The sequence below is a fragment of the Phalangium opilio genome, unplaced genomic scaffold (assembly GCF_054372755.1).
Source record: "Phalangium opilio isolate 3A_F unplaced genomic scaffold, DU_Popi_V2 ptg000048l_1, whole genome shotgun sequence".
Lineage (NCBI taxonomy): Eukaryota > Metazoa > Arthropoda > Arachnida > Opiliones > Phalangiidae > Phalangium > Phalangium opilio.
The window spans coordinates 3067335-3093564 of NW_028324170.1; the positions used below are offsets into that span (position 1 = coordinate 3067335).

A 26230-nucleotide genomic window follows, 5' to 3' on the forward strand; every position below is an offset into this window, starting at 1 on the left:
GGGCTACTGGTCATATGACCAGTTTAAATTCTTATTTCTCACTCTCAGGCTCTCAGCCCTCAACCATGGCCAACTTAGAAAATCGTTAATCTAAGTTGGCCATGCCTCAACCGTTGTCTACGTTAATCAAGGCCTGTGCGCGGTGGCTTCGAAGGGGGGGGGACTTTTAAGAAACGCGACTTATTATTTTCTCCCTATTTTAGCGCGAGATTTCATTGATAGCTGGACCGAAACGCGCGCGAAAATGAGTATTTAAAATTCCAAGCGCGAGAAAATGAACATTTCAAATTATTTAGGTCCAGCTAATAGCGCCTCAGGTGAGAGAATTTGGCAACTTAAATTGCCAAAATAAAAATAAAAATCGGCGCCGCGCACAGGCCTTGATTAACGTAGGCAACGCCTCAACAAAGCTTTCGCCGGCCACCACCAGGGTAGCGTGGCATACTCGAGTCGCAAGTGCCGAGTACTCGATTTGCAAACTTTCATATTAATTTAATATTATTCATGTGGTGATCTAATTAACCAGAACCTAATTATGTTGCCAATTAAAACTACGAAGAACTTTTTTCTATGGGGAATGTCAGTGGTGTATCTTTTTGCATTCTCGTCGTTATATCATCAAATTCCAGGTTAGTTTGATTATTTTATTTATTTATTTATTTATTTGAGAAAGTTTGGTACAATAAGCCAGGAATGACTTGTGACGACCATAAAACAAAAGACAAGGCACTTAAAATTGAAATAGTAAGACAGACTAGTAAAAGAACAATAAATGAGAGTATTTACAGAAATAGTTATTATCACAATAATTAGTATTTATAAATAATATAGAGCAATATAATTAAGTTGCTTTGCAAAACTAGTTATGCGGCTTGACATTTATAATGCTTAATAAGGGACTTTCGAAAAAGAGTTCTATTGGTAATGGCCACAGTCTCCGAAGGGAGGCAATTCCAGTGATTGATGATCGATTGTGTGAAATGGTTTTGGCGCAATAAAGTTTTAACACGAGGTTTTGCTAGTTTATATGAATGACCACGAGTGGTAGAGTGTGATGACAACTCAAATAAGGGTTCAACATTTAAATCCAGGTTGTTGTTGAAAAAGTCATGAAGGAGGCATAGGTCATTAATAAGGTGGCGAATTTGAACATTGACTATTTTGAGGTTGTGAAGCCGCTGAGGCGCCCGAATTTTTTCCATTCCTTGTGTAAGCTTAGTAAATTGATTTTGAGCTTTTTGGAGCATCATTTGAGTACCGGTAGATGTTGGGGCCCATATGGTAGAGGCATAATCCAAGTTTGGTAGAATAAGAGCATTATATAGGGTACGGATGAGTTTTGGAGAACGGCGCGCAAAATTACGTCTTACTAAGCCAGTGACGGAGTGGATTTTTTTACAAATTTTGTTCGTGTGAGCATTAAATTTGAGGTTTGGCTCCATCGTTATTCCTAGATCACGCTCTGAGATACTGTGGTGTAGAGGTTGATCATAAAGGTAGTAAGTGTACTTTGGATTAGAGCGACCCAAATGGAGTACAGCGCACTTGGCGACATTAAATTTAAGGCCATTGGTTGTAGCCCATTGTTCAATAGAATGAAGATCCGCCTGAAGTAGTATGGAGTCTGTGATACCACGAATAGCGTGGGATAACTTCGTGTCATCGGCAAATAACAGTACTTGGGCAGTCTTCACAACACTTGGGAGCGAATTTATAAGAATGTTAAACAGTAGTGGACCAAGAACGGAACCTTGCGGGACACCTTGATCTATAGTGGCCCAGGTGGAATGAGTCCCTTTGAGGACGACACGTTGGGTACGATTAGTGAGATAGTCACGAAGCCAGTTAAACGCCTGCCCTGTAATGCCCGCATCCATTATGGAAGCCAATAATCTGTCATGCGGGATAGAATCGAATGCTTTGGCGAGGTCTAGATATAGAACATCCACTGAATAGCCCTCGTCAAGCCAAGTGGTCCATTGGTTAGTTGCGAGGAGGAGATTAGTTGTGCAGGAGCGTTTAGATAAAAAACCATGTTGGGCCGAGGTAAAGTAGTTGACATTGTTTAGATGGGCAATTAGTTGTCTATGTACAAGTGATTCACTCAGTTTGGCAATTTGGTTAATGGAGCTGATTGGACGGTAATTAGACGGGTCATTTCTATTACCCTTTTTATGGATGGGTGTAACATTGGCTTGTTTCCATTGATCAGGTAAAAGTCCAGTATTGAATGAGTGGGAGATAAGAGTATGTAGGGGATGAGTGAGATGCACTGCTAAGTTTTTTAATATAAACGGATGTAAGTTGTCAGAACCTGGCGATTTATTAGAATTGATGTGTTTTAAGAGTGAGAATACGTCAGAGTTAGTGCAGGTAAATTGGGTCAGTCCTACAGTTGATTGTGGGTAAGACAATGGGTCCGTATGGTTAGCAGAGGTGCTGGTAACCGTTGAAGCAAAGTAGGTATTTAGTAATGTAGCGTTTTCAAGTGGTGTTGTTGCATAGGTACCGTCATGGTTTAGTAGTTGAAGAACTGGAAAGCGAGATTTACGGTGTTTGTTGACGTGAGCGTAAAAGGCTTTGGAGTTGTGAGTGATTTGCTCTATTAGAATATTTTCCTGGTGACGCTTGAGTTTACGTAGATGGTTCGTATAAGCGTTTCTCGCTTTGCGATATTTTTCAAACTTAACGGCGACAACATTGACAGAAGCGTGGTAACGTTTAGATCTTAAATAAGAATTCCAGGCCCCAGATTTGAGTTTTTTTGATTTGGTAGTTCTGGTTTTTATGGTGGGCATTCGATTAGGTAAGCGAAAAGGCGTGAAGACGTCCTGATAATTAGCGATAAGAGAGTGGAATGAGTGCCAGGCTTGGTTGACATCAGATTGAGCGATTTGTAGCAGGACATCCCACTGTACGGGTTCCAGTTTGCTTGAGAATGATTTAAGGTCGCATTGAAAGTAGTTACGTAACAGCCTTTGGTGATATGGTGTAATAGTACAGTTAATTTTGAAAGTTATGATAGAATGATCACTTTGGCCAAGTGGGGAATGATTGGAGATATCATAAACAAGATTCTTCTCAGTGCTAAGGATGAGGTCTAGAAGACTATCATCACTAGTAAGACCACCAGCTCTTGTATTGTCAGTAATAAATTGTGATATAGCATGGGATAGTGTAAAGTCCAAAAAATCTTTTGCATAGCTCGTGGCACCAGGTAATGGAGTGAGAAGTGGCCAGTTTAACTTTGAGTAATTGAAGTCTCCCAGTAAGAGTAAGGTGGAGTTTAACTTGTCGTTATGTTTAAGTAGGGCTGTTATTAAGTGAAGAGTATCAGAGTGATTATTAAATGATGGAGAACGGTAGATGACACAAATCAGGAGTTGGGAGGTTGGGAGAGTTAGTAGGATATTTAGGAAGTCAAGCCCATTGTATGTACTCGGTGGGGGATGCAAGAGATATTCAATAGAGTCCAGAGCCCGAGATGGATAAGTGTCTTGAAGCATTAATGCTACACCCCCGCCTTTAGAGACCGGACGGTCACAACGGTAGGTCATATAACCTGGAGAATATGGTTCATGTAAAGGAATGTCTTCAGATAACCATGTTTCGGTAATGGCCACTAGTAATGGTTTGTGTTGGGTAAGGGATAATTGAAGATCCAGAAGTTTGATTTGGCCATTGAGACTTCGTGCATTGGTGAGCAAACCAATTTGATGGGAGGACAGAGGTTGGGTAGGTAACAACACTTTACTATGCGGTATAGGCAAAGTTAGTAGCTTCAGGTAAGTTGATGGGGTAGGATAGAAGGGTTTAGCTGTTGGACATAAGGACAAAGACGAATTAGTAAACAGAATTGGGGAAGAGATTGGTGATGGATAATTTAGTTTGACATAAAGGGGGTAGGTTGAATGTGAGGTTGTTGTAATGGGTGATGGAATGGAGGAGGGGGACAGATAAAAGAAGCAGCTGGAGGGGGGAAGTGTGTTTGGAAAACTGAGGTTGGAGGGTAAGGAGGATTCGGGAGGAGGCCAGGTGACCTAGCATGGTTATAGGAATGGTGGGGAAGGCTTTCAAGCATGGGCGGAGATGCAGGTTGATTAGAATTAGTTGGTTCAGTTGTAACAGTGGCATTAGATTTGACTATCCGACCACGACGAATGAGAAGGTTAGTTATGACCAAGGCTTACGTGGCAGTTGATTGAGTTGAACCGTCTTGAACCTACACACAGTCACACACCCTAAGGCTAACCGCCACCATATTTAACGATCGTTAATTTATAAAATCAGCCCAAAATAATTAAACTTAACGAATTTTTCAGGTCTTTACGGCGACAATGGATTACTTCCCGTGCGATCAATATTTCCACTTGGTAATTTTAGAGCTAAGCTAACTTCAAATGAGACCAGTTGGGTAGGGGTAATCCGTTAATGATAATGTATGTATGCTTAGACGGAGGGGAAAATGCGATTAAAAGACGTGTCCAAGAGAAACCCAACCTTATTTGGTTGGCCCCATTGCTTGGGCTTGACTCCGCTGCTATGATGGAGTTCATATCATTAGTTGGTATCGTTTTTTCATTTGTGGCTGTCATTTGGGGTCCTATGAGGGAAGCCACAAACTTTGTAGTACTTTGGCTTTTATACTTTTCACTTTATCAGGTACAATCGAGTTTAAACTCTGAGAAATAAAGTCCCTAAATCTCTGTTATTTTTCTCCCAATCAGGCAGGGCAGATTTTCATGTGGTTCCAATGGGACATCTTGCTTTTAGAGGCCGGTTTCTTGGCTATCATTGTTGCTCCTTTAGGAGTTTTAAGTCGACCTTCATCAAAATTAGCCTTGTCGCAAAAAGCCCACGATAACGTATCACTGTGGCTTGTTAAATGGCTCTTATTTAGGTTGATGTTTGCCTCGGGGGTTGTGAAATTAACTAGTCAGTGCCCCACTTGGTGGGGTTTAACGGCTCTTAATGTGCATTTTGAGAGTCAATGTATACCAACTTCATTAGCCTGGTTTTGTCACCATTTTCCATCCTGGATTTTGAGATTGGGAGTTGTGGGAACTTACGTGGTTGAGATTGCTGTACCATTCCTGTTTTTTTCACCATTAAGATCCTTAAGATTGTTTAGTTTCAATGCTCAAGTATGTTAGTTATTTGAGTGTTGAGAGACAGGATTAATCATATTAATAATGTGTGGTTTTTTTAAATAGCTACTTTTTCAAATAACAATTATTTTAACGGGAAACTATAATTTCTTTAACATCCTCACAATTGTTTTGTGCATTTCTTTGCTTGATGATGAGTATTTGGGAACTCACGTTAATAGTGGTACGATTACTCACTCATTCTAAATTCATTCCAAACTTAAAAGAAAACCACGTTGTTACGTTTTAGAAAAAGATAAAGTTAGTTTCCCTGGATCCTTTGTGGAGAAACTTATAAAATTCGCTGTTTACGGAGCTTTATCTTATTACACTGTGACGTTATTTGGACTCCATTTCACACCAGACATGGCAATTTCGTCAAAAATTATGTTTACACCAACGCAATTTGCGAATGCTCTCTCAAAAGTCCTGGTTCCCTTGACAATAGCCGTGGGAATTGCATCTTTAATGTGCAACATTTTATTAGCATTGTACAACAGTTTAACATGGCCAGGATCCATTTTCTCTAAAATCTTCGCTCTGTCTGGCACTTTGATAACTAGTGGAGCCGCCATTTGGATTTTTTGTATCAGTTTGGTCCCTCATACAGTTGTTGACAGAGAAACTGCGAATAGTTTATGGCCTGTGATTAGAAATTGGCACGGAGAGGTTGATAGATTCCATTTGGTTAACTCATATGGTCTCTTCAGAAGGTAAACAATAAACATCTTTAAACCTTGGTATTCTGGAAAAGGATCAGGTAGCATAACATTATGCCTTAAAAGAACGGCCTTTTTCTAAATATAAAACGAAAAATATTGAAAAAATACTGTGCCGCCATTGCTTTAGTGGCGTCTGCTACCCCGAACCTCTTACCCAGGGCTGTAAATAAGCACAGGAGACTGTACATTGTCCAATAAAAAATCAAAATTTCCTATACGTTTTTAAAAAACTAAGGGGGTCTGAAGTTTTGATAGCTTGACTATTAAGATGCGACTCTATTTTTGCGCACTCCAATGGACAATGTCCTATAAATTTTCAAGTCAAAGGGGATCACTGGACACATGTCGTTTATGAAATTTTCCTTATTTCCGGCCCTGCTCTCACGCTTACCTCTAAGGGTATGAGAAATCAACCAATCACGTAGGGGTAATGTGGGTTCGATTTAGCAGACACCACTAAAGCAATGGCGGCGCAGTACACCTCGTTTTTAAGACGAATTAAATGCTAATTATTTTGTAACAAGAGTTCATTTATTTTATTCAATATTTTTCCTTTTATATTTAAAAAAATGCCGCTTTTTTTTTGATATAATGTTATACAGGGTTCATACAAACCTGGAAAACCTGCAAAAATCAGGGAAATAAATAGTTGACAAAAACCTCATGGAAAATTCAGGGAAATATCGAATTTTTAGTAAAATTCAAGGAAATTTGCGTCAAACAGGGGCCGAGTAATTAAGCAAAATGTTCGTGAACATGCCATAGGAATAGGATCACACCCAACTTTGGAGGCTTGTAACTCTGTTTCTACTAGAGATACGGGGATGTCCTTCGAGTATGTTATAGTCCAATTTGTCCCCCATCCAACCATACTAAAAACTTAGGGCTACGACAAACAAGGACTGAGTAATTAAGGAAAATGTTCGTCAACTTATGGTATCGTCTCACTTATTGTTATTATGTTACTTATGATTTTTAACACTGCACTTTGAAGGCCCATAACTCTTCTTCTATTAGAGATACGGGGATCTCCTTTGAATATGTTATAGCCCTTTTTGCTCCCCATACAAGGATACTTTAAACTTGAGGCTATGTCAATGTCTTTGTCAACTGAGTTAGCGTCTCACTTATTGTTATTAGGTCACTTATGATTTTTAACAATAAACTTTGGAGGCTCTTAACTTTGGTTCTACTAGAGATACGGGGATGCCCTTTGAGTATGTTATAGTCCAATTTGCCCCCCATCCAACCCTACTAAAAACTTAGGGCTACGACAAACGGGCCGAGTTATCAAGCAAAACGAAAACAAACAACCCCCTCCATAGGAATAGAATTACACTAAACTTTGGAGGCACGTAACTCTGGAAAATTCAGGGAAGTATGTGGGGAAAAACCTGGAAATCTCAGGGAAATTTGTTTTCCAAAAGTGGTATGAACCCTGTTATATTACCCGACCTTTTTCCTTTAAGTGGTTTGAGCTGTTAATTTCATCTCTAATTAATTATTAGAATGACTGGATTGGGTGGTCGGCCAGAAATCATAATTGAGGGTAGTAATTCGTTAGATTCTGGTTGGAAGGAATATCATTTCCTGTACAAACCCGGCAATAAAGCTTCTCCACCTCCATTCATCAGTAACAATCAAACTATTGTGGTTTATTCCATTGTTTAACTTAATTTTAATTACTTTAGTACCTCATCAACCTCGTTTGGATTGGCAAATGTGGTTCGCGGCTTTGGGTACTTACAAAGAAAACCCATGGTTAGCTAGTCTCATGTTTAGGCTACTTAATGCCCAGCCTGAAGTTTTGGCACTCATTGATACTCACGCGAGCCCATTTGTAAAAACAGCTCCAAAATATCTCAGAGCGTCTTTATACACCTACAAATTTACGCCTTTTGAACACAAAGCCAGGAAGTATGTGAAATGTTTTCTGTTCTTTATATTTCCTTATCAAGTGTCACTTTTTTTTTGTATCTTTTAGGCCTAATGTCAATGATTGGTGGATTAGAACGAAGAAAAGTGAATATTTCCCAGTTGTCAGCCGCGAACATCAACCTTTATTGGATTATTTGAAGGCTGCTGGAATTTCAACAGTAAGTTTGGTGGTTTTTTGTAATTTTCTTTGGAGGTTTAGTGACTAAGTTAAAACTCTGGCGCTTTTTTATATCAGTCTAAACGTCCTCAACGTAAACCAGACACTTTTCTCAAGAAATTAATGTTTGAAATTCGCAAATACGCTGAAAGAGTTAAGGCTCATCTCTTTATTTGGTCCATTATGAGCGCTGGTTTAGTTGTTAAATTCTTAAATTCTATGATTAGGGCTTAAAAAAAATATTTTCTTAATTGATATAATTAATGAAAGTTCAGTAATTAAAGAGTTACAACTTATTTTTTCTATATTTTCAATTTTGCATTTATTTTTTCCCCTAATTAATTATAAAAGCGGCTATCTATTAATTTAAAGGTATTTTCTTGTAAATATAACATTAACATTAAGCGATCTATTGGTAATTAAATATTTTATTATACTAAAAGGAATTGACTCATTTATTGCTTATAAGAACAGGAAAACGGGCTAAGGCAATTTTGAAAACGCGCTGAGGCGAATTTGAAAACGCTGTAACCTCCCGAAATAATCAAGGGACCTCCTGGGTTTCTACTCCAGGGGTGTGCGGTTACATAGAGGATTAACACACCGAGTTACCTCTGACCTTTCCCCGTACTATATAAGCATCGTCTGCTTATGACATAAAGTCAGTTCTCCTTTACTACAAAGATGTAGTAGTCGCTCGAGTGAAGGGCTTTGCCCTAGGATTGGACTTCATCCGTCAACAGTAATTATATAAGTTCTTTATTTGTATAATGCAAGTGGCAGTTAATTATCATTTAATTAATTTAGTTAGTTTAATAAAGTATGATTGAAGCTAAGGAACAGTGTAGTTTATTCTTAGTTATAGCCAAGGCTTTTATGGCCACGTGGGGCGACTTTATAAATATCGCAAGCGTGGTTACATAAATGGCGAGCTTGCCAGGACCGACGGGTCCTAGGTTATTGTAACTTGCTTTGGCTATGCTAAGCCTTAGTGTAATCGTAGTTTGTAGTAATTAGTTGTTAGAGTAAAGTTAGGGTAGTAACGTTGCGGTTCCGCACTGCGGATTGGACTAGCCGTGACATGCACTATTGAGTTTGATGGTCGCTCGAAAACCTTCCTTTACAACAATTCACTACGATCACAATGTTCAACTCATGCTCAACTCTTCAAAAGCAAGTTTTATAACTTGGCTTATCTCCATGGGACATTCCCTAAAGAGAAGAAACTACAGTCAGCAGTCAACGCCTACAGAGGACGATCCTGAGTCAAGTTCTTCAACGAACGGTGGAAGCATGCACCACCAATCTGCGGAGACTTCCTCAACAATATCGTCTGATACGGCTGCTTCAGATCTGACTGGACGTATTCTAACATGCGAGGATGAGAAAGCTAGGACGAGCCAACCGATGCTACAGTTCCTGCTTTCGTCAATTTATTTATAACTTTAAATGATTAACCTAGTATGCTAGTTAACTGGAATCTTTTAACTATCTGTTACATTGTTTAAAGTTACTTATTATTTTGTTTTGTTAAAATTAGAAAATTTATGTAATTAAGTTTTCTGCCGATGAAGTCCAACTCTTGTCGTCTGGGGGGATGTAACCTCCCGAAATAATCAAGGGACCTCCTGGGTTTCTACTCCAGGGGTGTGCGGTTACATAGAGGATTAACACACCGAGTTACCTCTGACCTTTCCCCGTACTATATAAGCATCGTCTGCTTATGACATAAAGTCAGTTCTCCTTTACTACAAAGATGTAGTAGTCGCTCGAGTGAAGGGCTTTGCCCTAGGATTGGACTTCATCCGTCAACAGTAATTATTATAAGTTCTTTATTTGTATAATGCAAGTGGCAGTTAATTATCATTTAATTAATTTAGTTAGTTTAATAAAGTATGATTGAAGCTAAGGAACAGTGTAGTTTATTCTTAGTTATAGCCAAGGCTTTTATGGCCACGTGGGGCGACTTTATAAATATCGCAAGCGTGGTTACAACGCTCTGCGGAAAATTTGAAAACGCGCTGAGGCGAATTTGAAAACGCGCTGAGGCGAATTTGAAAACGCTCTGAGGCGAATTTGAAAACGCTCTGAGGCTAATTTGAAAACGCGCTGAGGCGAATTTGAAAACGAGCTGAGGCGAATTTGAAAACGAGCTGAGGCGAATTTGAAAACGCTCTGAGGCTAATTTGAAAACGCTCTGAGGCGAATTTGAAAACGAGCTGAGGCGAATTTGAAAACGAACTGAGGCGAATTTGAAAACGCGCTGAGGCGAATTTGAAAACGCGCTGAGGCGAATTTGAAAACGAGCTGAGGCGAATTTGAAAACGAGCTGAGGCGAATTTGAAAACGAGCTGAGGCGAATTTGAAAACGAGCTGAGGCGAATTTGAAAACGAGCTGAGGCGAATTTGAAAACGAGCTGAGGCGAATTTGAAAACGAGCTGAGGCGAATTTGAAAACGAGCTGAGGCGAATTTGAAAACGAGCTGAGGCGAATTTGAAAACGAGCTGAGGCGAATTTGAAAACGAGCTGAGGCGAATTTGAAAACGAGCTGAGGCGAATTTGAAAACGCGCTGAGGCGAATTTGAAAACGAGCTGAGGCGAATTTGTAAACGAGCTGAGGCGAATTTGTAAACGAGCTGAGGCGAATTTGAAAACGAGCTGAGGCGAATTTGAAAACGAGCTGAGGCGAATTTGAAAACGAGCTGAGGCGAATTTGAAAACGCGCTGAGGCGAATTTGAAAACGCGCTGAGGCGAATTTGAAAACGCGCTGAGGCGAATTTGAAAACGAGCTGAGGCGAATTTGAAAACGAGCTGAGGCGAATTTGAAAACGAGCTGAGGCGAATTTGAAAACGAGCTGAGGCGAATTTGAAAACGAGCTGAGGCGAATTTGAAAACGAGCTGAGGCGAATTTGAAAACGAGCTGAGGCGAATTTGAAAACGAGCTTAGGCGAATTTGAAAACGAGCTGAGGCGAATTTGAAAACGAGCTGAGGCGAATTTGAAAACGAGCTGAGGCGAATTTGAAAACGAGCTGAGGCGAATTTGAAAACGAGCTGAGGCGAATTTGAATACGAGCTGAGGCGAATTTGAAAACGCATTGAGGCGAATTTGAAAACGCGCTGAGGCGAATTTGAAAACGCGCTGCGGAAAGTTTCAAAACGCGCTGACGAAATTTGGTTATCTTGCTGAGGCAAATTTGAAAACAATCACCAATTTCAGAAATACAATAATCAAATTTTATTATTTACATTTTACAATGACAAATTTTGATATAATAATAAAAGTGCGCGTTTTTCGGTACATAAATAGTAACGTTTTGACAAATTCATTTAATAATTACAGAATTAATCCCCAAATTTAATTAAACCTAGCATTGTACAACTTTTCTCTATGATCTTTAGACAAAATAGGTGAGATTATAGCTTCAGTTTGTTGAATTCTATTCCTAAACCTGCAACGATCTCGGCTGAATTGTTCCCAGGGACTTTTACGTTCATCTTCAGTTGTTAGGAAGATTATTTGAACTTCGGTTAGATCTTCCTCAGGTGGGAAATGAACCTGATAAAGAAAAAAAATAAAAAATACATATTAGCAAGGCCCTTGAAGTGATAAGATAACGAAGTGTTACCTTAGAAGTCTTGGCAGGTTCATAGGGATTAACTTTATCCTGGTTCCATCTTCTGTTAGCCTCAATAATGCGTTGGGAAGTTGGGTTGTAATTGTCGTAATCTTCACTGACATTGCCACTAATTAGAATTTCAAAGCCATCGTCAAAATTTATTTCAAATCTCGTTTCCTCTTCATTGTCATCGTCGCAAAAGCCTCCCAGACTATTATTTCCAAAGACTAGACACGGTGTTGAAAAAGGGTTCTGAAAAGATTGCCAGCAGTCCTTGTCAAATTCCCCTTCGTCTTTATCGGAATCTGAATCGCTATCAAACATATCATCATTGCCTCCTAAAATAAAGGAGATGCTGGAATTTTCACATTTCATGACTTTATCTTTGTCCAAATTTGACGAATTTCTAATGGAGGAATGTACACCGCATAATTCAGTTTCAAATACAGAATCTTCATCTTCAAAATCAATTTCAAATTCAAATAATTCACTACTCTGAGTCATAATGGGGGAGGAACAAGCATCTGGTAAACCAATTGGTGATGCAACTTTGTTATTATTTTTCAAATGTCCATTTTTATTTTCCGGGATGTTTTTAGCTCCTTCACTTATCAAAGAATCAATCAACTGTCGTTCCCGACATTGTTTAACTTCCATTTTTCTCTTCTGTTTAGTTTTCCGAGATTTTCTAGACTTGCAATTGATATTTTTAGGCTTAGCAGGGGTTGTTTCCTTAGTCATATTGGCTCCTTCCATGCAAGAATGATCTTCTTTAAGCATTTTAGCTTTTTTGTTACGTTTCCCTTTCTTCTTAGATGGATTGTTAAGGTTGTCAGTTTGAAGGGAACCCTGGCCTTTTAAATAATACTGATTAGTAGCCTCAGCTACCACTTCAAGGGTAGGGGCAACTCTCTCTTGCGTATCTGGTCTTTCCATGATCTTTGATATTGTTGACTTAATTATTGGTTGAACTGTACATATTGGTTTTTCTGGTTTTACACCCAATACCTCCGACGTTTTAACACTTGTACCCGTAATTTCTGAGATAATTTTAGATTCCGAGTCCTCAATTTTTACAATATTATCTCCAATATCCTTCTGCCGCGAGAAATATTTCTCAACTTCAGCCGCTATGCTTGTACAATTAACGGGAGATAATTTTTCTTGGATATTTCTCGAGTTTAGCAGATCAATTATCACAGAATTAAGTTGGTTTTCTCGTCTACTAGTCAAGCAATGAGACTGGCTTTTGGTTCCGATAAAACCACCAATTATGTGAGGGGCTTTATTGGAAGGTATTTGGTAGGGCATTTTGTGACTAAATTTTTGAACAACAAAGGGAGTTTCAAAAACAAAGTCAGATTGGTTTGAAGATAATTCGATTAGGTCACAAAGAGGAGACATTTTAGGGGAATAAGTCACGTATTTGGGTTGAAGATGGCTACTACCGTTTGCTATAAAAGGAGCTGCGTGAAGTTTGAGTATGTTCAATAATTTGGAAGCATAGCCATAGCTTTCAGTAGTTGAATTTTTCCTATGGTCTTGGACCAATTTCAAAGAGTTAAAAGTCATGGAATTGAACATTTTACAAAGGATAAGTGAAACAATTTTGAGATATCTAAACAGCAGGGACTAATTGACCGTGACCTACAGCTGGTGGATACTCTCTAGCCATACACTTAGAATTAGGAATGTTCCAAAGTTGCTTCGTAACCGGAATAAGCCAATTGTCTGGAGAAAGCATAATATCACCAAAAATGTCACAAATGTGTCCCTTGACTCCCTTATGGTCCTTAGGCTTCTTTAAATCTTCGTGGTATCTCGGGCCTTGGCTACCAAAGTATTGCGTGGCCGTTTCAACACTAGATTTTCCGATAAATTCTTGGGTATTTTCCTCGTTTTCTTCGACAAACTTGTATGAATCGTTTGAAACTTTGTTTGTATCCAAGATTATAGCGATTATCAAATATTCCATTATAAACAAGACAATAATTAAGACTCTAAAATTTTGCTTCTGTTTCGTATTTGTATATCGACATAAGTAAGGAATGACTGGAAAAAGTGGGGAAATTGTGACGAAGTACCCCCCTAAATGGCCTTGATTGCGTAACAATATATAAATGCGCCAAAGTTTTTAGCTTATTGAGAAAATGCAGGTTCTTATATCCGTAAATGTAATAAAATAACAATATTCTTTTCGTATTTTAATCTTTTATTACCATTTTTTGCGAATATCATATAAAAATTGTGAATATTTGATGAACTACTTTTTCTTAAGTTAAGCATTGCATCAGAAAATTATTTGAACCAATAACCGTCGAAAACTCGAATCACACCCGTTTCGTCACGTTCTACGTCACTTCTTAGTCAGATCGCCAAAAATTCTTGTAAGCCAAACTTCTGGGCGACAGGTATTTCAAACAAGTTAAAAAATTTAACGCTTTTTGGTCTACTATCCTTGTGGCCACTTATTTAATTAAAAACTTTTAAAAGTTAATCATTTTAATCTTTTTAATTAGCCACATGTCCAGTTAAAAAATTCTTATTTCTCAGCCTGTTCTGCAGAGACTGCAGCTGCAGTACTGATTTAAAGTTTTCCCGCGTAAAACAAAAGTACCTGCATGGACGACGGTACCAAGCAGACTGTATTTTGTTACGCCTGCCCTGAAGCGCGTAATTATTAATTAGTAATTTATGATTGTTAAACATGGCTGAGAAGGATATATTGAAGATTCTGGAAACCGGAACACAGGATGATATAAAAGCTCTGTTATTAAGCTTTAAAATTGAACATGTAAGATGAGATTATTTATGTTTGGCAAGGGTCTGGTCAAGTAGAGTGGATTGAAGCCAAGGCTTAAAATATAAAATTTTCCCGCAGGTTTTGAAAGTTGTAAAACCTGAAATAATCAAATCCAAACTTGGAGCTGTAGATTTAGTTAAATCCTTGTTGTTAGGTAGGCTTAGTAACATAATTAAGCACAATACTATAACCCGGTCATTCAAATTAATCGTTAATTATAAAAATTAATTTCTATAGCTTCAGTGAACCACACAGAACGTTTTTATACCATTTACAACTGCATTTTGATGCTTTTAAAACAAAATGTTATTCCCATGACCTTAGTGGCTGAATTAATCGGTGTCTTATTAGAAGAAGTACGATTTACCTCTATTTTAAGTGAATTATGAAAGCAAGTTTCAAATGTCATTCATTGTAGACTGAGAGCCTTTCAACAACACATTTAACGTCTTTGACACAACTTTTCACTGAATCTTTGGAAAAAGGTGAAGACCTAACAAACAGATGGATAGAAATATACCCCAGAGTCATATCAGTCTTATCAATGAGAGAAACTGTTGAAATTGAGGGTAATTCCTATAGTGGAGCCGGTTTTAGAGCACACGCTATTGATAAGCTCATTACAATGAGATGGAGGATTCACCACGTACCTCGTATTGTTTCCCTTTTCGTGTAATTAAATAGAAAATAATTATCTTAATTATATCCTTAAATTAAGAACTTAAATTAAAATCATAGAGATTTAAACCTAACTTCCGAAGAATTGCTTAAAGTTATCAACAAAGGGTTTGAGCGTCTTAAAGACTTTGATATCATGGATACTCCAGTCCTAATACTAAATCTTTTAACATTGGCGGAGAAAGGCCATAGGGAACGCGTTTTAGAAGGAATAATTCAGTTTTTTAATGATAAAGATAAAGAAACTGGTGTTATTGATTCCCAGTCAAGGTATAAACAACATCCTTAGAATTAAGTCTAGGTCCCTAGGATGTTATGTAAATGTAATTTTTCCAACAAAGCGCCTCGCAAGATTTAGTTCAACCCATTGAAGATAACCCAGAAAGACTTTTAGATGCAAAAAACAACGTTATTCTTCATATATCCATGAATATTGACAGAAACATTGAAACTTTGCACTCTTTGGTTAATGTTTTGAAGGTGAAATAAGAATCATTTTAATTGTGTTCAAAGAAATAATTTTAATAACCCCCCCATATGGTTCCACTTCTAGGATAACAAAGTGAACCACGAGTTTGTTTTGTCTCCTTTTTGTTTGACCCTCTGTTTATGCAAAAAAAACCAAAGTTTACACAATTCTTCCCCAATGGTTAAGCTATTAAAAGAAGCGATTTTTAAATGCTACGAGGAGAAAAGAAACGGTCAAAAATCTAATTGGTTAAGAAGTTTGAAACATAATGATTTCAACGTTTCTAGTAGCTTCGTTAATATTATTAAAAATAGGTATATAACTATATCCATTAACTTCAATTATTTATAGTTAATCGTGTTTAAATTACGCAAATTAAATATAGCAAAGAAGGGTGGGATTTTCTTGAAAACTTGGTGGATTTTGCCCTGGATTTGTTGAATGTTTACGGATCAAAAACCAGGGTTTCTCGTTGCGCCGAAGAAGGAAATTATACACCCGAAGATTGCTGTTATATTTTAGGACAAGATATTTTAATAGAGGCTTATAAAGTTCATTACTATATCATGCCAACTGTTTTGGAGTCACTCTTGCATTTAATGTGGATTCGAACTTATCCATCTGTTCTTAATATCATAGGTTAATTACGCCTCATTAATAATTAAGGAAAAAATTAACCAGCTGTAATTAAAAAAAAATATATTTTTTAATCTTAGATTTGATTGACATCTTTATCATAACTAATCCTGGCCCTTTTATCGCCTCCTGTCAAAATATTCTTAAACAATTCATCGAATTTCTTCCATCCCTGCATCCCGAAGCCGCGTTTTATTTACTTAACGCGTTTATGCCTTTATTAAAGAAAAGCGTGGTGCTAAAAGATAGTTTGATGCTCGTTTTGAGGAAATCAATGTCCAATCGAAAGGCAAATGCTAGAAAAGTTTCCGCTATGGGTTACCTCACAGTTTTAAAAAACTTTAAAGTTTTGGGTCGCATTCCCTTCAGTCAAAGTCAAGAATCTTGCTCCGATACTTCGGGATCCATTAGCCAAGCCGTTATCGAATGTCATAAGTCGAAATATAATATTTCCGCTAATGAGGGACTTTGCTACGAGTTGATAGATATTTTAAAATTTAGCTTGAGTCGACATGGCGATATTAAACAGATGGTTTACGAGGTAAATATAGATATAGAATGGGCGAAAAAATAGGCCAAAAATATCAATTCACGGATTTTCTTTATAGTGTCTTAGTGAGGTTATGAAAAAAAATCCAAACTTGGCTAGCAATATTTTTCAGCTTTTATTTGATCAATTCGATAAATATTTTCAATGGAGAGAAGAAGTTTGCCCTCCAATAAAATTGAAAGCTTGCGTTGAAGTTAAACTCGATGATCCCGCAATTTCAGAACCGATGGTGATTAAACTTGATGAATAATAAAGGAAAATTCGACTTTCTAATTTATTTATTGAATTCAGGGTTTTTTAATATACTCGATTTGCTCTTGCGTTACAACCTACAAAAATTTACAACTTCAAGAAGATGAAGGCGATATCGTAGCTTTGGTATCGAAACTCGAGAATGCCTTGAAAAGTCTAGTTAAACGCGTCATTTCCAGCTATTTAGAAGACTTTGAACTAGACAAAACGACCGAGTTTAGAAATAATTCCTCAATAGGAATCAAGAACCAAATGCTAGCTTCCGAACTTTTGGGCGTTATTGAAGTTTTAATGGATTATATTTTTAAAACGGGAAAATTAAATCCGGATACCTTGAAAGATTTCGTGTCTCTCTTCGAAAAACATCAGAAATTAACGAGTATTGTTTTGGAAAAAAGTACAGCGGCCACTGGAAAACCTAAAGGAACGAAACAACGTAAAGCTTCTGGTGAAAATGCGGGTACTAGTGAAGGTGAACAGTCAACAGCCCTTAACGCTACTGTCATGCCTCCACCCTCTTCCAAAGAAAAGGGATTGAAACCCAAAAATTTCTTTGCAACAAGAAATAGTTTGCTTTCCTTGGAAATGATTGCGGAGTTGCTGCAACTTCTATATTTGTAGGTCCAAGTATTAATTATATATATTTAAGTTCTTAATTAATTAATTCATTCATTCATTATTAAATTAGTGATACCGATTGCGAACACCCGGATTCGAAAGATTTATTGAAAGGAAATGAAAGTTTAATCCGATTTTGTTTGGAGACGATTGAACAGAACATTGTACGATTTCCGAGTTATGAAAGTAACGACGAATTATGCGGAATTTCAGCTTCTTTAACAAAGTAATTAAATAAATTATTTATTTTTTTTATGTTGTTAGTTTTAAATTAATTATTGGTTAATCTTAGATCCTTGATGAAGATCTACAACTCCGATTTTGATGAAGAAGGCGCCGAAACTCAGATCAAAAAGAAGAGAAGAAATCAAAGAACAATTCCTTTAATGTGCATGGAACTTTTAGTCAAATTGACAAAGTATTTTGCGGACCTCAGCGATAAAAAGTTACTTTTAAAGTTTCTTTGTCATCTAAGTATGTTGGGAAAATATTTCAAACGTCTACTAGCTGTAATTGTGTAAAATTTACTTTAAACTTTTGATATCAAAAGAATCGAGAGCTTTTCAGACTCAAGATAGCTTAGTTTCTGACGTTACCTTTCTTACTTTAAGTGGTTCACTTGTTAAAACATTCCAAGTAATTTAAACTATTGTAAAAGATTTATTACTGGGTATAATTATTTTTAATTTATTTAGAAAAACATTGTTAAAAGATTAGCCGAAGATTCGGATGAGTTGCAAGCTGCTGAAAAAACAATTTTTTTCAAGGAATTAACTTGCATGATTAATTTTATCACTTTATGGGCGACCAGAGCGGAATGTTACTTGAAAATTCGCGAAGATAATGAACAGATTAATCCCAGTTGTTTCTCTTATCGATGGGTTAAAGATATGTGCATTCAACAAAATCTTGGTTTGATAAAATGTTTTTTAATTTTTTTTTTTTTAAATTTTTCTTTTAATTGTAAGTAAGTAAGTAATTAATTAAATTTAAAATAGAGGATCCTCATTGTTGCGCCGCGTTCGTAACTTTATTCTTGGAACTAAGCCATCAACAAAAGACCAATGAAAATCCTTATATGGATTTATCAAAGGCCTTACAAAAAGTTCTTGGTTCCATAAATGACGAAGTACGTTCGTTAATTGTTTTAATTTAATTTAATTAACGATTTGAATCTAATCTTATAAATAAAAAAATAGTCGCAAAGTGAAGAAGAAAGCGATTACTCTGTTGTAAACGTGAAATCTGCAAAGTTAATCTTAAATATTTTGATTCAAAATTTGGAACGAATTGTACGGGAAATTTCCTCGGTTTTAGATATTGCCAGAGCAGGAGGTAAGTAATGTAATGTAATTAGTTATTTCGTAATATTAATATTTGTTAATTAAATAAACTAATTTAGGCGCTCAAATTGATAAGAATAATATGGAAAATCGTTGCTGTAAACGATTAGGTCAAATAATTTTTGTAGCTTCGGAGATTTTACAAATTTCTGTCAAAACTGGAATTGACGTCATTGCTAAATTTGTTATTAAGATTTATAATATTTTGCTTTCTTTGACGAAACACGTAAGATTCAGTTATTACTTACTTAATTAATTTAACTAATGTTCAAGCTTTATTTTTATTTATTTTTTTCCTCAAGTATATTGGACTTTACTCTAAAAAGTCACCAAAAACTCCTCCAAAAATCTGTGGGAACTTTGAGAAGGTTGTTAAACTTTGCGGAACGAGTTTTAATCCCGCAGTCAATTCTTTCATTACTTACGTTGAAGAAAAATCAAACCAAGATGATGGCCCAGCTTCTAAGAAACCCAGAAAAATTCAAGCTGAGAAGGTATTAATCATTTTTTTTTAACTTATTTACCCTCATTTATAATTATATCTTTGCAGAACCTCGTGATTAGAGAAACAAAGCAAATTCCCAATTTAGTCTTCGCCCAAGAACAATTTTTCCATTTTTTGGTTATTTTGGGTAAAAAAGCCAAAGTTAGCACAGTTTTTTTTTTGTTTTTTGTTTTGTTTTCTTACTAAAGTCTTTAGTTTTAACAATAATTCATTTAAATTGAATCATGATTTTAACTTTTTAGATTGATTTTAGTGCCAACATAAAGGCTGCGCAGTCTAGAGATTTTCGTATTAACATAGATAAAGTACGTGAAAATATTGATGGAGAACAAGAGGAAGATGAAGATGTAAGTATCATGAATTTTTTTTTTCCTCGTTTCATTTTTTAATCGTGTAAAGGAACCTTTTCCACGGCTTAATAAATTTGGTTAGGCCCTTGATGAATCGCGTAAAAACAGCGCCAAACGTAGGAAAAAGAACCCCAAATCTTCAACTCAAAAAGAAAATGAAAATGAGGATCCAAATGCTTTGGTTAACTTAAGCCAAGAAACCATTCCTATTGAGCGTAGTCCACAAAGTAGCCCTGAACCCCCAGCTCCAACCCCAATTAAATCCCAAACTGCTAGAAGGGGAGGACGTTTGGGCCTTAGTCGCAAAAAGTAGATTTGTCAATACATTTCATTATTTTTTTGATACATTAAAAAATTTTATTATGATTTTCTGTGTTTCTCTTTGATTTTCTTTGGTATTTAGGCCTATTTTAATGTTTTTATTAAGTTTTATGTCAAATTGGGCTTATTTTGGGGGGATTTCTTATTGCCAAGGCCCGCCAAAAATTCAAATTTGCTGGGCGGGAACGTCCCGGCCTATCATTCGCTAAAAGCTTGAAGGCGCGTAATCCGCGTTTGCCGGTAGGAGGTCAAAAGTAGCGCTTTGTGTTTTTTAACGGTATTTATCATTCATCTCAAGTTTTAATTAACAAATTGATTGTCGGTTCAATTAAGATAGTTATTGTAAAATCTTATAGATAAAATGTTAGGGAACTTTTTGGTATGTTTTAAGGGCTTGTATGTATTTTCTCTATGAAGTAAAATGAGTCTTGAAGAAGGCCAAGGCTTAGCTCAGTTTCCGGAACGGATGTTCCGTTACATGGGAAACAACGCAGGATTTTCAAAAACATCTTTAAGATCCGCTGATCCGGTGAGTGCAGCCTTACAGTTTAGTTAAATAAGCATTTATTATCTAATAAAATATACTTAAATTGGCCTTATTCCTGATCAGCGCCACCGAGGCGTAGCGGCGACTTTTGGAACTATAATAATACGGTAGCCAATCAGAGGTGGCGCTGGAGTCGATGGACTCTGATGGAGGTCTGTTATTTTTTCTGTTTTGATTATTACCGCTTCAACTTCAATAGCCAAGGCTTAACAAGCGATATGGTTTCAAGAGTATTAAAAGTTGATTTTACCTTTCTTATTCTGTCTAATATTATGAAATAAGACTTTCGGAGTAAGTTTTCATTCGATTTTGGTCTATTTGGAGATTATTAGCTTAATAATAATTAGTTAAAACATGTTTTTTGAAGTTGAAGCGGTAATAATCAAAACAGAGAAAATAACAGATCTCCATCAGAGTCCATCGACTCCAGCGCCACCTCTGATTGGCTACCGTATTATTATAGTTCCAAAAGTCGCCGCTACGCCTCGGTGGCGCTGATCAGGAATAAGGCCAATTGGCATATATTTCTTAATTATTCAGATTTGCATTCAACGTAGATTTAATTCGTCACTCAGGTAAACAAAATTATTATAATTACTTTTACGGCAGTTATTTAACTTTTTGGTTAAAAAAATAAGTACAAAAACCCTGATAATTGGATTTTGGGTAGAAAAAAATGGGTAGTAAAGTGCTCAATTAGTAAATAAGAGAACTTTCTTCAAAAAAAAAAAAAAAACTGAGAACCCAGCTTGAAAATAGAATCTGGTAGAATCCAATTACCGAACTTTTCCAAAGATTAAGAGTAAACTTTCTTAGTTTTCTCATGGGGTCCAAGGCATACTGATAAGTGAACTTAAATCAATAAACGCTTAGTAGCAATGTTGCTAGATTATCGTAGCCGCACAGTTTAGGAATGGAATTAACTAAGAATTCGCGTAATTTAATTAAAAAAGATTGGGGAAGAATTAGGCAGCAATGACTTTCTCTATCGAGAGAATTCTGATGCTAAGTACCATTAATTCCGGGTGACAGTTTAACTTCCTCAAGAAGAGACGGAGAGAGAGAGAGAAGGGGGGCATCCATAAATGAGAAAAAGAGTCCTCCAATTCTTTTCGAAGGAATTCTACTTAATTTAGTTTCATGGATCTTATGGTTCCTAGCTAGTTATTTTGTTGAAGTAGCAGACCTTTTTCATTATACCATAAATTCTAATACAGTCAAAGTCAAATAGAAATTTATAACAGAAATTGAGACAGTAAAGAGAGTGTAGGTGACGTTTGATACACCTTTCAAAAGCCAAAAAAATATTTATTGTGGAGTGGAAAATTTTCGTATGAACGGGGTAAACCGAATTACGTTTACAAACAAGAAATCTTATGAAATCTCCAAGGAGTAAAATTATAATTTCTAAGTTATTTCCCTAATTAGCCTAATTCACATTTTTCACTGTTTTCACGGGATATGAAAGCGTTAGCGAATATTAACAACCTCATTCCCAAGGGGGACGTCACTCTGGCGGGAAGTATAAGAATGAGTTACCCCTTTAAACTCTAGCGTATAATAAAACGCTTGTCTTCAATCCCTTTCCGTTAGGGAAATGAAAAAAAAATCCTTGAGATATTGTTAAATTCAATTTCAAAATCATGAATATTTCATTCTATAGGTTTTATAATATAAAACATAAAATTCCCTTGATGTCAAAAAACTCGGAGAGTTAGAAACTCAAACATTTTTCAAATTCTTCCCTCTCTCTCTCTCTCTCTCTTGCTCTCGTCTACTCTTTTTTATAAGAAGGAAGGAACTTATCTGTAGATTTCAGAAATATAGGGCAGACAAGTTTAGCAGCCCCTTATCATTTTCACTTTTCGGGGTTCAGTCGCGTTCTTGGAAGGACCCTAATTTCCTCTAAAAATCATTGGGGGACATAGAAAGTATTATTTCTTTAGTTGAGCAATGGAATCCTTTTGATAACTTGGCGGGAAAAAGCGCGCTAGAATTTGGTACTCTCGATGTACGAGGTTCTATCGTATTCATTACCATCTTGAGAACGCGCGGACTACTTTCGTCTTTAGGAGGCATTACGTTACGTATCAAGAACCGTCTTGGCTTTGAATGTAGAGCATTTTGGGGCTGGAATTTGGTTAGTAACCCCGCGAGCGCGCGCGCTTATTTCCCGCGCGTTTATTGGATTGTACTCGCTCGAGCGAAAGACAATCTTTTCGGAATTGTCCTTTCTCGCAGCTATAGAATTCTTAGTTCGCACCCAATAGGATTTATTTCGTCTCTCCGTGAACGTTCTCTAAGGCGCAAACTTATTTATTTACACTTTTCCCATCGTGACTTTGACCTTAGGACTGCGTTGTAGTATTTTATTGGGACACGTAAGGAAATATTTGAATCATGGCATGCCCGGCTAACTTTGAGCATTCTTTAAGAATAAGCAATCAGAATTTTGCTTCCATCACCACGTACTATCATCTCGACTATCGTGAATTTAATTTAATAATAATTATATTTCGTATAAAATGGCGGGGAAAAAGATCGAGTGATCCAAACCAGGACGTATAGTTCTTTAATTTCATTCCGCGCCACGTGCTATTCATCAAAGATTTATTTTCTGACACGTATCTTAACCCTAATGGATGAATTTATTCCGTTTCCCGCCTAATTCTTGCGCGCGTGCTTCGAGCCTTTTAACTTTCTACTAAGAAGAACCGGGAATGCTGGGATCGCGCGCGAGACGAGGAGTAGAGATAGATTACGGCGGGAAAACGGAAGGAAGTGACGTCATTTGGTCCGAGATAACCCGGCTACCATCTCATCCACGGATACCGTTGCTTTTAAGGTCCCTATCCGGTTTCCTATAATTACGGTGGTCATTTCGGGTTGTGGTCCCTTCCTTCTTCATCCATTTAACCCTTTATCTGCTAGGCGTAACTTTCTTCTAGCCTATTTTTTCCCCGCTTTTTTTCCTCTCCTATTATTTTGTTCTTCTGGGGACCCAGAAACGCTTATGACGGGCCGGTGCCTGCATCCAGAAATGAGTTTTGTTATCATGGACCCTGGGTTTAGAAGTACGTAACTTCCTGTGGCGAATTTCTGACCATGTATTAAATGGTTTTAAACCAATTAAAGTCGTTGGAGAGAATTTTTTTTTCATTAACCTATTCTAATGGGGCAGCGAACTTTAAAGGGGCAGGTTTCTCCGGTGGCTGGATTTATTCCGTTAATAGAATATGACTGGTCTTGTATAATAAAAGTTTGTATTCCTAGTATAACGTGGACTCGCAGCCTTCAACCCTTTTTTTGCGCCATTTACAAACGAAAATACCTTTTAGCTTGATTTCCCTCGTTTTCCCGCCAAACTAAAAAGGCGGGAAAACTTTACTGTACCAGTATAAGGTAGCCTTTTTGGGCTCGCGCGTGAACATTGATATTGGAGGCTTTCCGCACGGGCTCTGTCAGACATTGTCTTTTCTCTTTTTTTTTTATCATATTTTTTCTTTTTCTCGCGCCTTTTTGTTCAGGGAGAGAAAAACTCACGTGCGGCGTCTTTCCCGCCAATTTCCGAATGCTTTTAGCCTAATGGAAGGTGCGTGTTGGCCTTGTTTCTCGTCCTAGCCTTTACTTTTGTATCTATGAAACATTGATATACGTTATCTTCTTATTTCCCGCCTTTTTTTTTCTTCTTCCAAACAAATGGATGTCCAATGCCCAAAAAGCTTCTAAAAACTATAAGAAATGGTTAAGGATATAATAGTTTAACTCCCCAACAACTATTTTCCATCAGAAATAATGGTCTTTCTTCTTTCTTTTTAAATTTTCAACGCTTCAGATCAGATATTTCCCGCGTAAAATTTCTGACACCTATTTTCCTAGGTAATTTTGTAATAGCCCTTGTTTTAAACGCCCAAGCCGAGGTGTTAAAAACGAGTTAGCTAATTAGCCCTCTAACAAGATAAACACGAGCCGAAATAGCGGGAAACCGGACACGAAATTCTTCCCTTCACCACGCGCTCTAGCAGATCGTAAAAGCGCCGGAGAAATTTTCGCGCCAAAAGGGCCGGCCTAGTCCGCCATATACTATGGAAAATCATCGCTCTAGTTTTCCCTTCGCGCTCTTCTGAGTTCTGACCTCCTTTTCCTTATAGCAACGAATGCGAAGATGATTTGGCGGGAAACCTGACCCATTGCGTTATCTCCAAAAATGATGAACTTTGTTTCCAAAAATTCCGTGTTTTATGGGACCCCCACGTCTATAATTTTGAGAGAGAGAGCTTTTATGAGCTTTTCTGTTGGTTTTTCCAGACATAATTTAGGGTTTTATTCAGATACAACGTTATTTAAAACAGAAACTGCGTATCGTTATATTTTTTATCATAAATGTTTGAAAACTTTCTACACCATGGAAGATTTGTAGTTGTAGGGTAGTTTTCCAAAAGCGCGCGGGAAAATTGCGCGATTCCTGGGAATCAGATTCTTGGCGCAAACCGTGCTTATGGTATCCGAGATTCCTGTTTGTGACATACCATTAAATGAATTGTTTACAAAAAATTCTAATTATTCGTGTCCGAAAGGTATGTATAAATCTAGGTATAGAATAATCCCCCGAAGCAACCGTGGCGGGAAAACGTGTCAAAATTTAGGCGCGCGAGAGACTATACCGAGCAACAACGTGTTTGCTTCCAATACAAAGCGAGAGATTATTACAAATTTTAATTAATTCTGTTGATAGTATACGGGGTGTTTCTGATAAGTCCGCATCCATAAATTAAGGGGGATGTTCTTTGGGTACACGATTTTGAGTCGAAAATGTAACTTCTATCTCCATTTTGTTTACCCTAAGGGACACTGTTTTCGAGTTAAGATTGGATTTAGTATTTTACGGATGACCCCTGAAATTTAATTAAGAAACTGATTTAGACAATTATTCCTAGTTTAATTAAGGGGCTATCCCTAAAACACTCAAAACAGTGTCCCTTTAGGGCAAAATGGAGATAGAAGCTTATTTCGAGTTCAAAATCGTGCACCCAAAGAACATCCCCCTTAATTTATGGAAGCAGACTTATCAGAAACACCCTGTATTTCCCACTGTATAGAATCATTTAAACAAGACAGTTATTAAATATTGTAGTCTAGAAATAAACTGTTATTTATTATCAGTTTTGTAATTGTTACTTTGAATTTGTTTTTAAACTCTAAAATTTTAATTTCAATCCCAGTCCTTTATATATATACTGCGATCGTAAAATGTAATTGTTAATTATATCCGGATTAATTAATTTCATTTAAAATTGACAGACACTGTGAGCGGTTATTTAGTAACACGTTTAACCGTTTCCCTCCATTAATTACGGCTTAACCATATTATAATATTCCGAGGAAGGTTAAACGGGGTGGGGGTGGGGGGGGGTCGCGGATAATTTGGGCATTTGGGTCCTCTCCTAAAGCCAAGGGGGCCCAAAGAGGAATGATAGCTCTTCGTGTAGGAATAATTTAAGGGGTACTTAATATATAGAAAGACTTCTATAAATAAAAGGGGGGAGGGGAGGGGGCTCTAAGAAAAGGGGCTC

The 26230-nt window shown here is 37.0% G+C and overlaps 4 protein-coding genes and 1 long non-coding RNA gene across 5 annotated transcripts in view; 4 read left to right on the forward strand and 1 right to left on the reverse strand.

Moving 5' to 3' along the window:
* The first annotated feature begins 421 nt into the window (after nt 1-421).
* On the forward strand, nt 422-8406 carry LOC149673723 (lipase maturation factor 2-like). The gene is made up of 10 exons (XM_089839389.1): nt 422-629; nt 4323-4373; nt 4454-4662; nt 4728-5144; nt 5214-5331; nt 5398-5860; nt 7378-7502; nt 7561-7786; nt 7854-7965; nt 8043-8406. Exons 1-10 carry the CDS (start codon nt 536-538, stop codon nt 8196-8198), a joined length of 1971 nt encoding a protein of 656 aa, XP_089695515.1. The 5' UTR covers nt 422-535; the 3' UTR covers nt 8199-8406.
* A 79-nt stretch (nt 8407-8485) lies between these two features.
* On the forward strand, nt 8486-9873 carry LOC149673724 (uncharacterized). Its single transcript, XR_016366908.1, has 2 exons — nt 8486-9425; nt 9505-9873. It is a non-coding gene; the product is annotated as an uncharacterized LOC149673724 (long non-coding RNA).
* Nucleotides 9874-11179: 1306 nt separating this feature from the next.
* On the reverse strand, nt 11180-13751 carry PPP1R15 (Protein phosphatase 1 regulatory subunit 15). The gene is made up of 2 exons (XM_089839416.1): nt 11595-13751; nt 11180-11524 (listed from the first exon to the last, which is right to left on the reverse strand). Exons 1-2 carry the CDS (start codon nt 13167-13169, stop codon nt 11324-11326), a joined length of 1776 nt encoding a protein of 591 aa, XP_089695542.1. The 5' UTR covers nt 13170-13751; the 3' UTR covers nt 11180-11323.
* Nucleotides 13752-13968: 217 nt separating this feature from the next.
* On the forward strand, nt 13969-20155 carry FANCI (Fanconi anemia complementation group I). Its single transcript, XM_089839415.1, has 22 exons — nt 13969-14379; nt 14467-14542; nt 14626-14744; nt 14807-15060; nt 15127-15336; nt 15408-15546; nt 15620-15849; nt 15921-16174; nt 16252-16712; nt 16780-16950; nt 17013-17590; nt 17662-17817; nt 17884-18065; nt 18142-18227; nt 18287-18503; nt 18590-18720; nt 18791-18926; nt 18994-19160; nt 19237-19428; nt 19485-19580; nt 19682-19786; nt 19872-20155. The coding sequence occupies exons 1-22, from the start codon at nt 14293-14295 to the stop codon at nt 20100-20102; spliced, it is 4278 nt and encodes a 1425-aa protein (XP_089695541.1). The 5' UTR covers nt 13969-14292; the 3' UTR covers nt 20103-20155.
* A 376-nt stretch (nt 20156-20531) lies between these two features.
* ASPP (Ankyrin-repeat, SH3-domain, and Proline-rich-region containing Protein) overlaps nt 20532-26230 on the forward strand; it is a 75647-nt gene continuing 69948 nt past the window's right edge. Inside the window, exons 1-3 of the mRNA XM_089840022.1 lie at nt 20532-20583; nt 20627-20639; nt 21198-21232. Of these exons, the coding sequence (XP_089696148.1) occupies nt 20532-20583; nt 20627-20639; nt 21198-21232 (100 nt within the window). The remainder of the gene's footprint in view (nt 20584-20626; nt 20640-21197; nt 21233-26230) is intronic.

Coding starts and splice junctions, on each gene's coding strand:
- LOC149673723 (XM_089839389.1), top strand. CDS start 536: ATGTTGCCAATTAAAACTACGAAGAACTTTTTTCTATGGGGAATGTCA. Junction 7,503..7,560: donor TTCTCCACCTCCATTCATCA/GTAACAATCAAA, acceptor TAATTACTTTAG/TACCTCATCAACCTCGTTTG. Junction 7,966..8,042: donor AGGCTGCTGGAATTTCAACA/GTAAGTTTGGTG, acceptor TTTTTATATCAG/TCTAAACGTCCTCAACGTAA.
- FANCI (XM_089839415.1), top strand. CDS start 14,293: ATGGCTGAGAAGGATATATTGAAGATTCTGGAAACCGGAACACAGGAT. Junction 15,547..15,619: donor CTTTGGTTAATGTTTTGAAG/GTGAAATAAGAA, acceptor TTCCACTTCTAG/GATAACAAAGTGAACCACGA. Junction 16,175..16,251: donor ATCTGTTCTTAATATCATAG/GTTAATTACGCC, acceptor TTTTAATCTTAG/ATTTGATTGACATCTTTATC.
- PPP1R15 (XM_089839416.1), bottom strand. CDS start 13,169: ATGTTCAATTCCATGACTTTTAACTCTTTGAAATTGGTCCAAGACCAT. Junction 11,525..11,594: donor AACCTGCCAAGACTTCTAAG/GTAACACTTCGT, acceptor TTTCTTTATCAG/GTTCATTTCCCACCTGAGGA.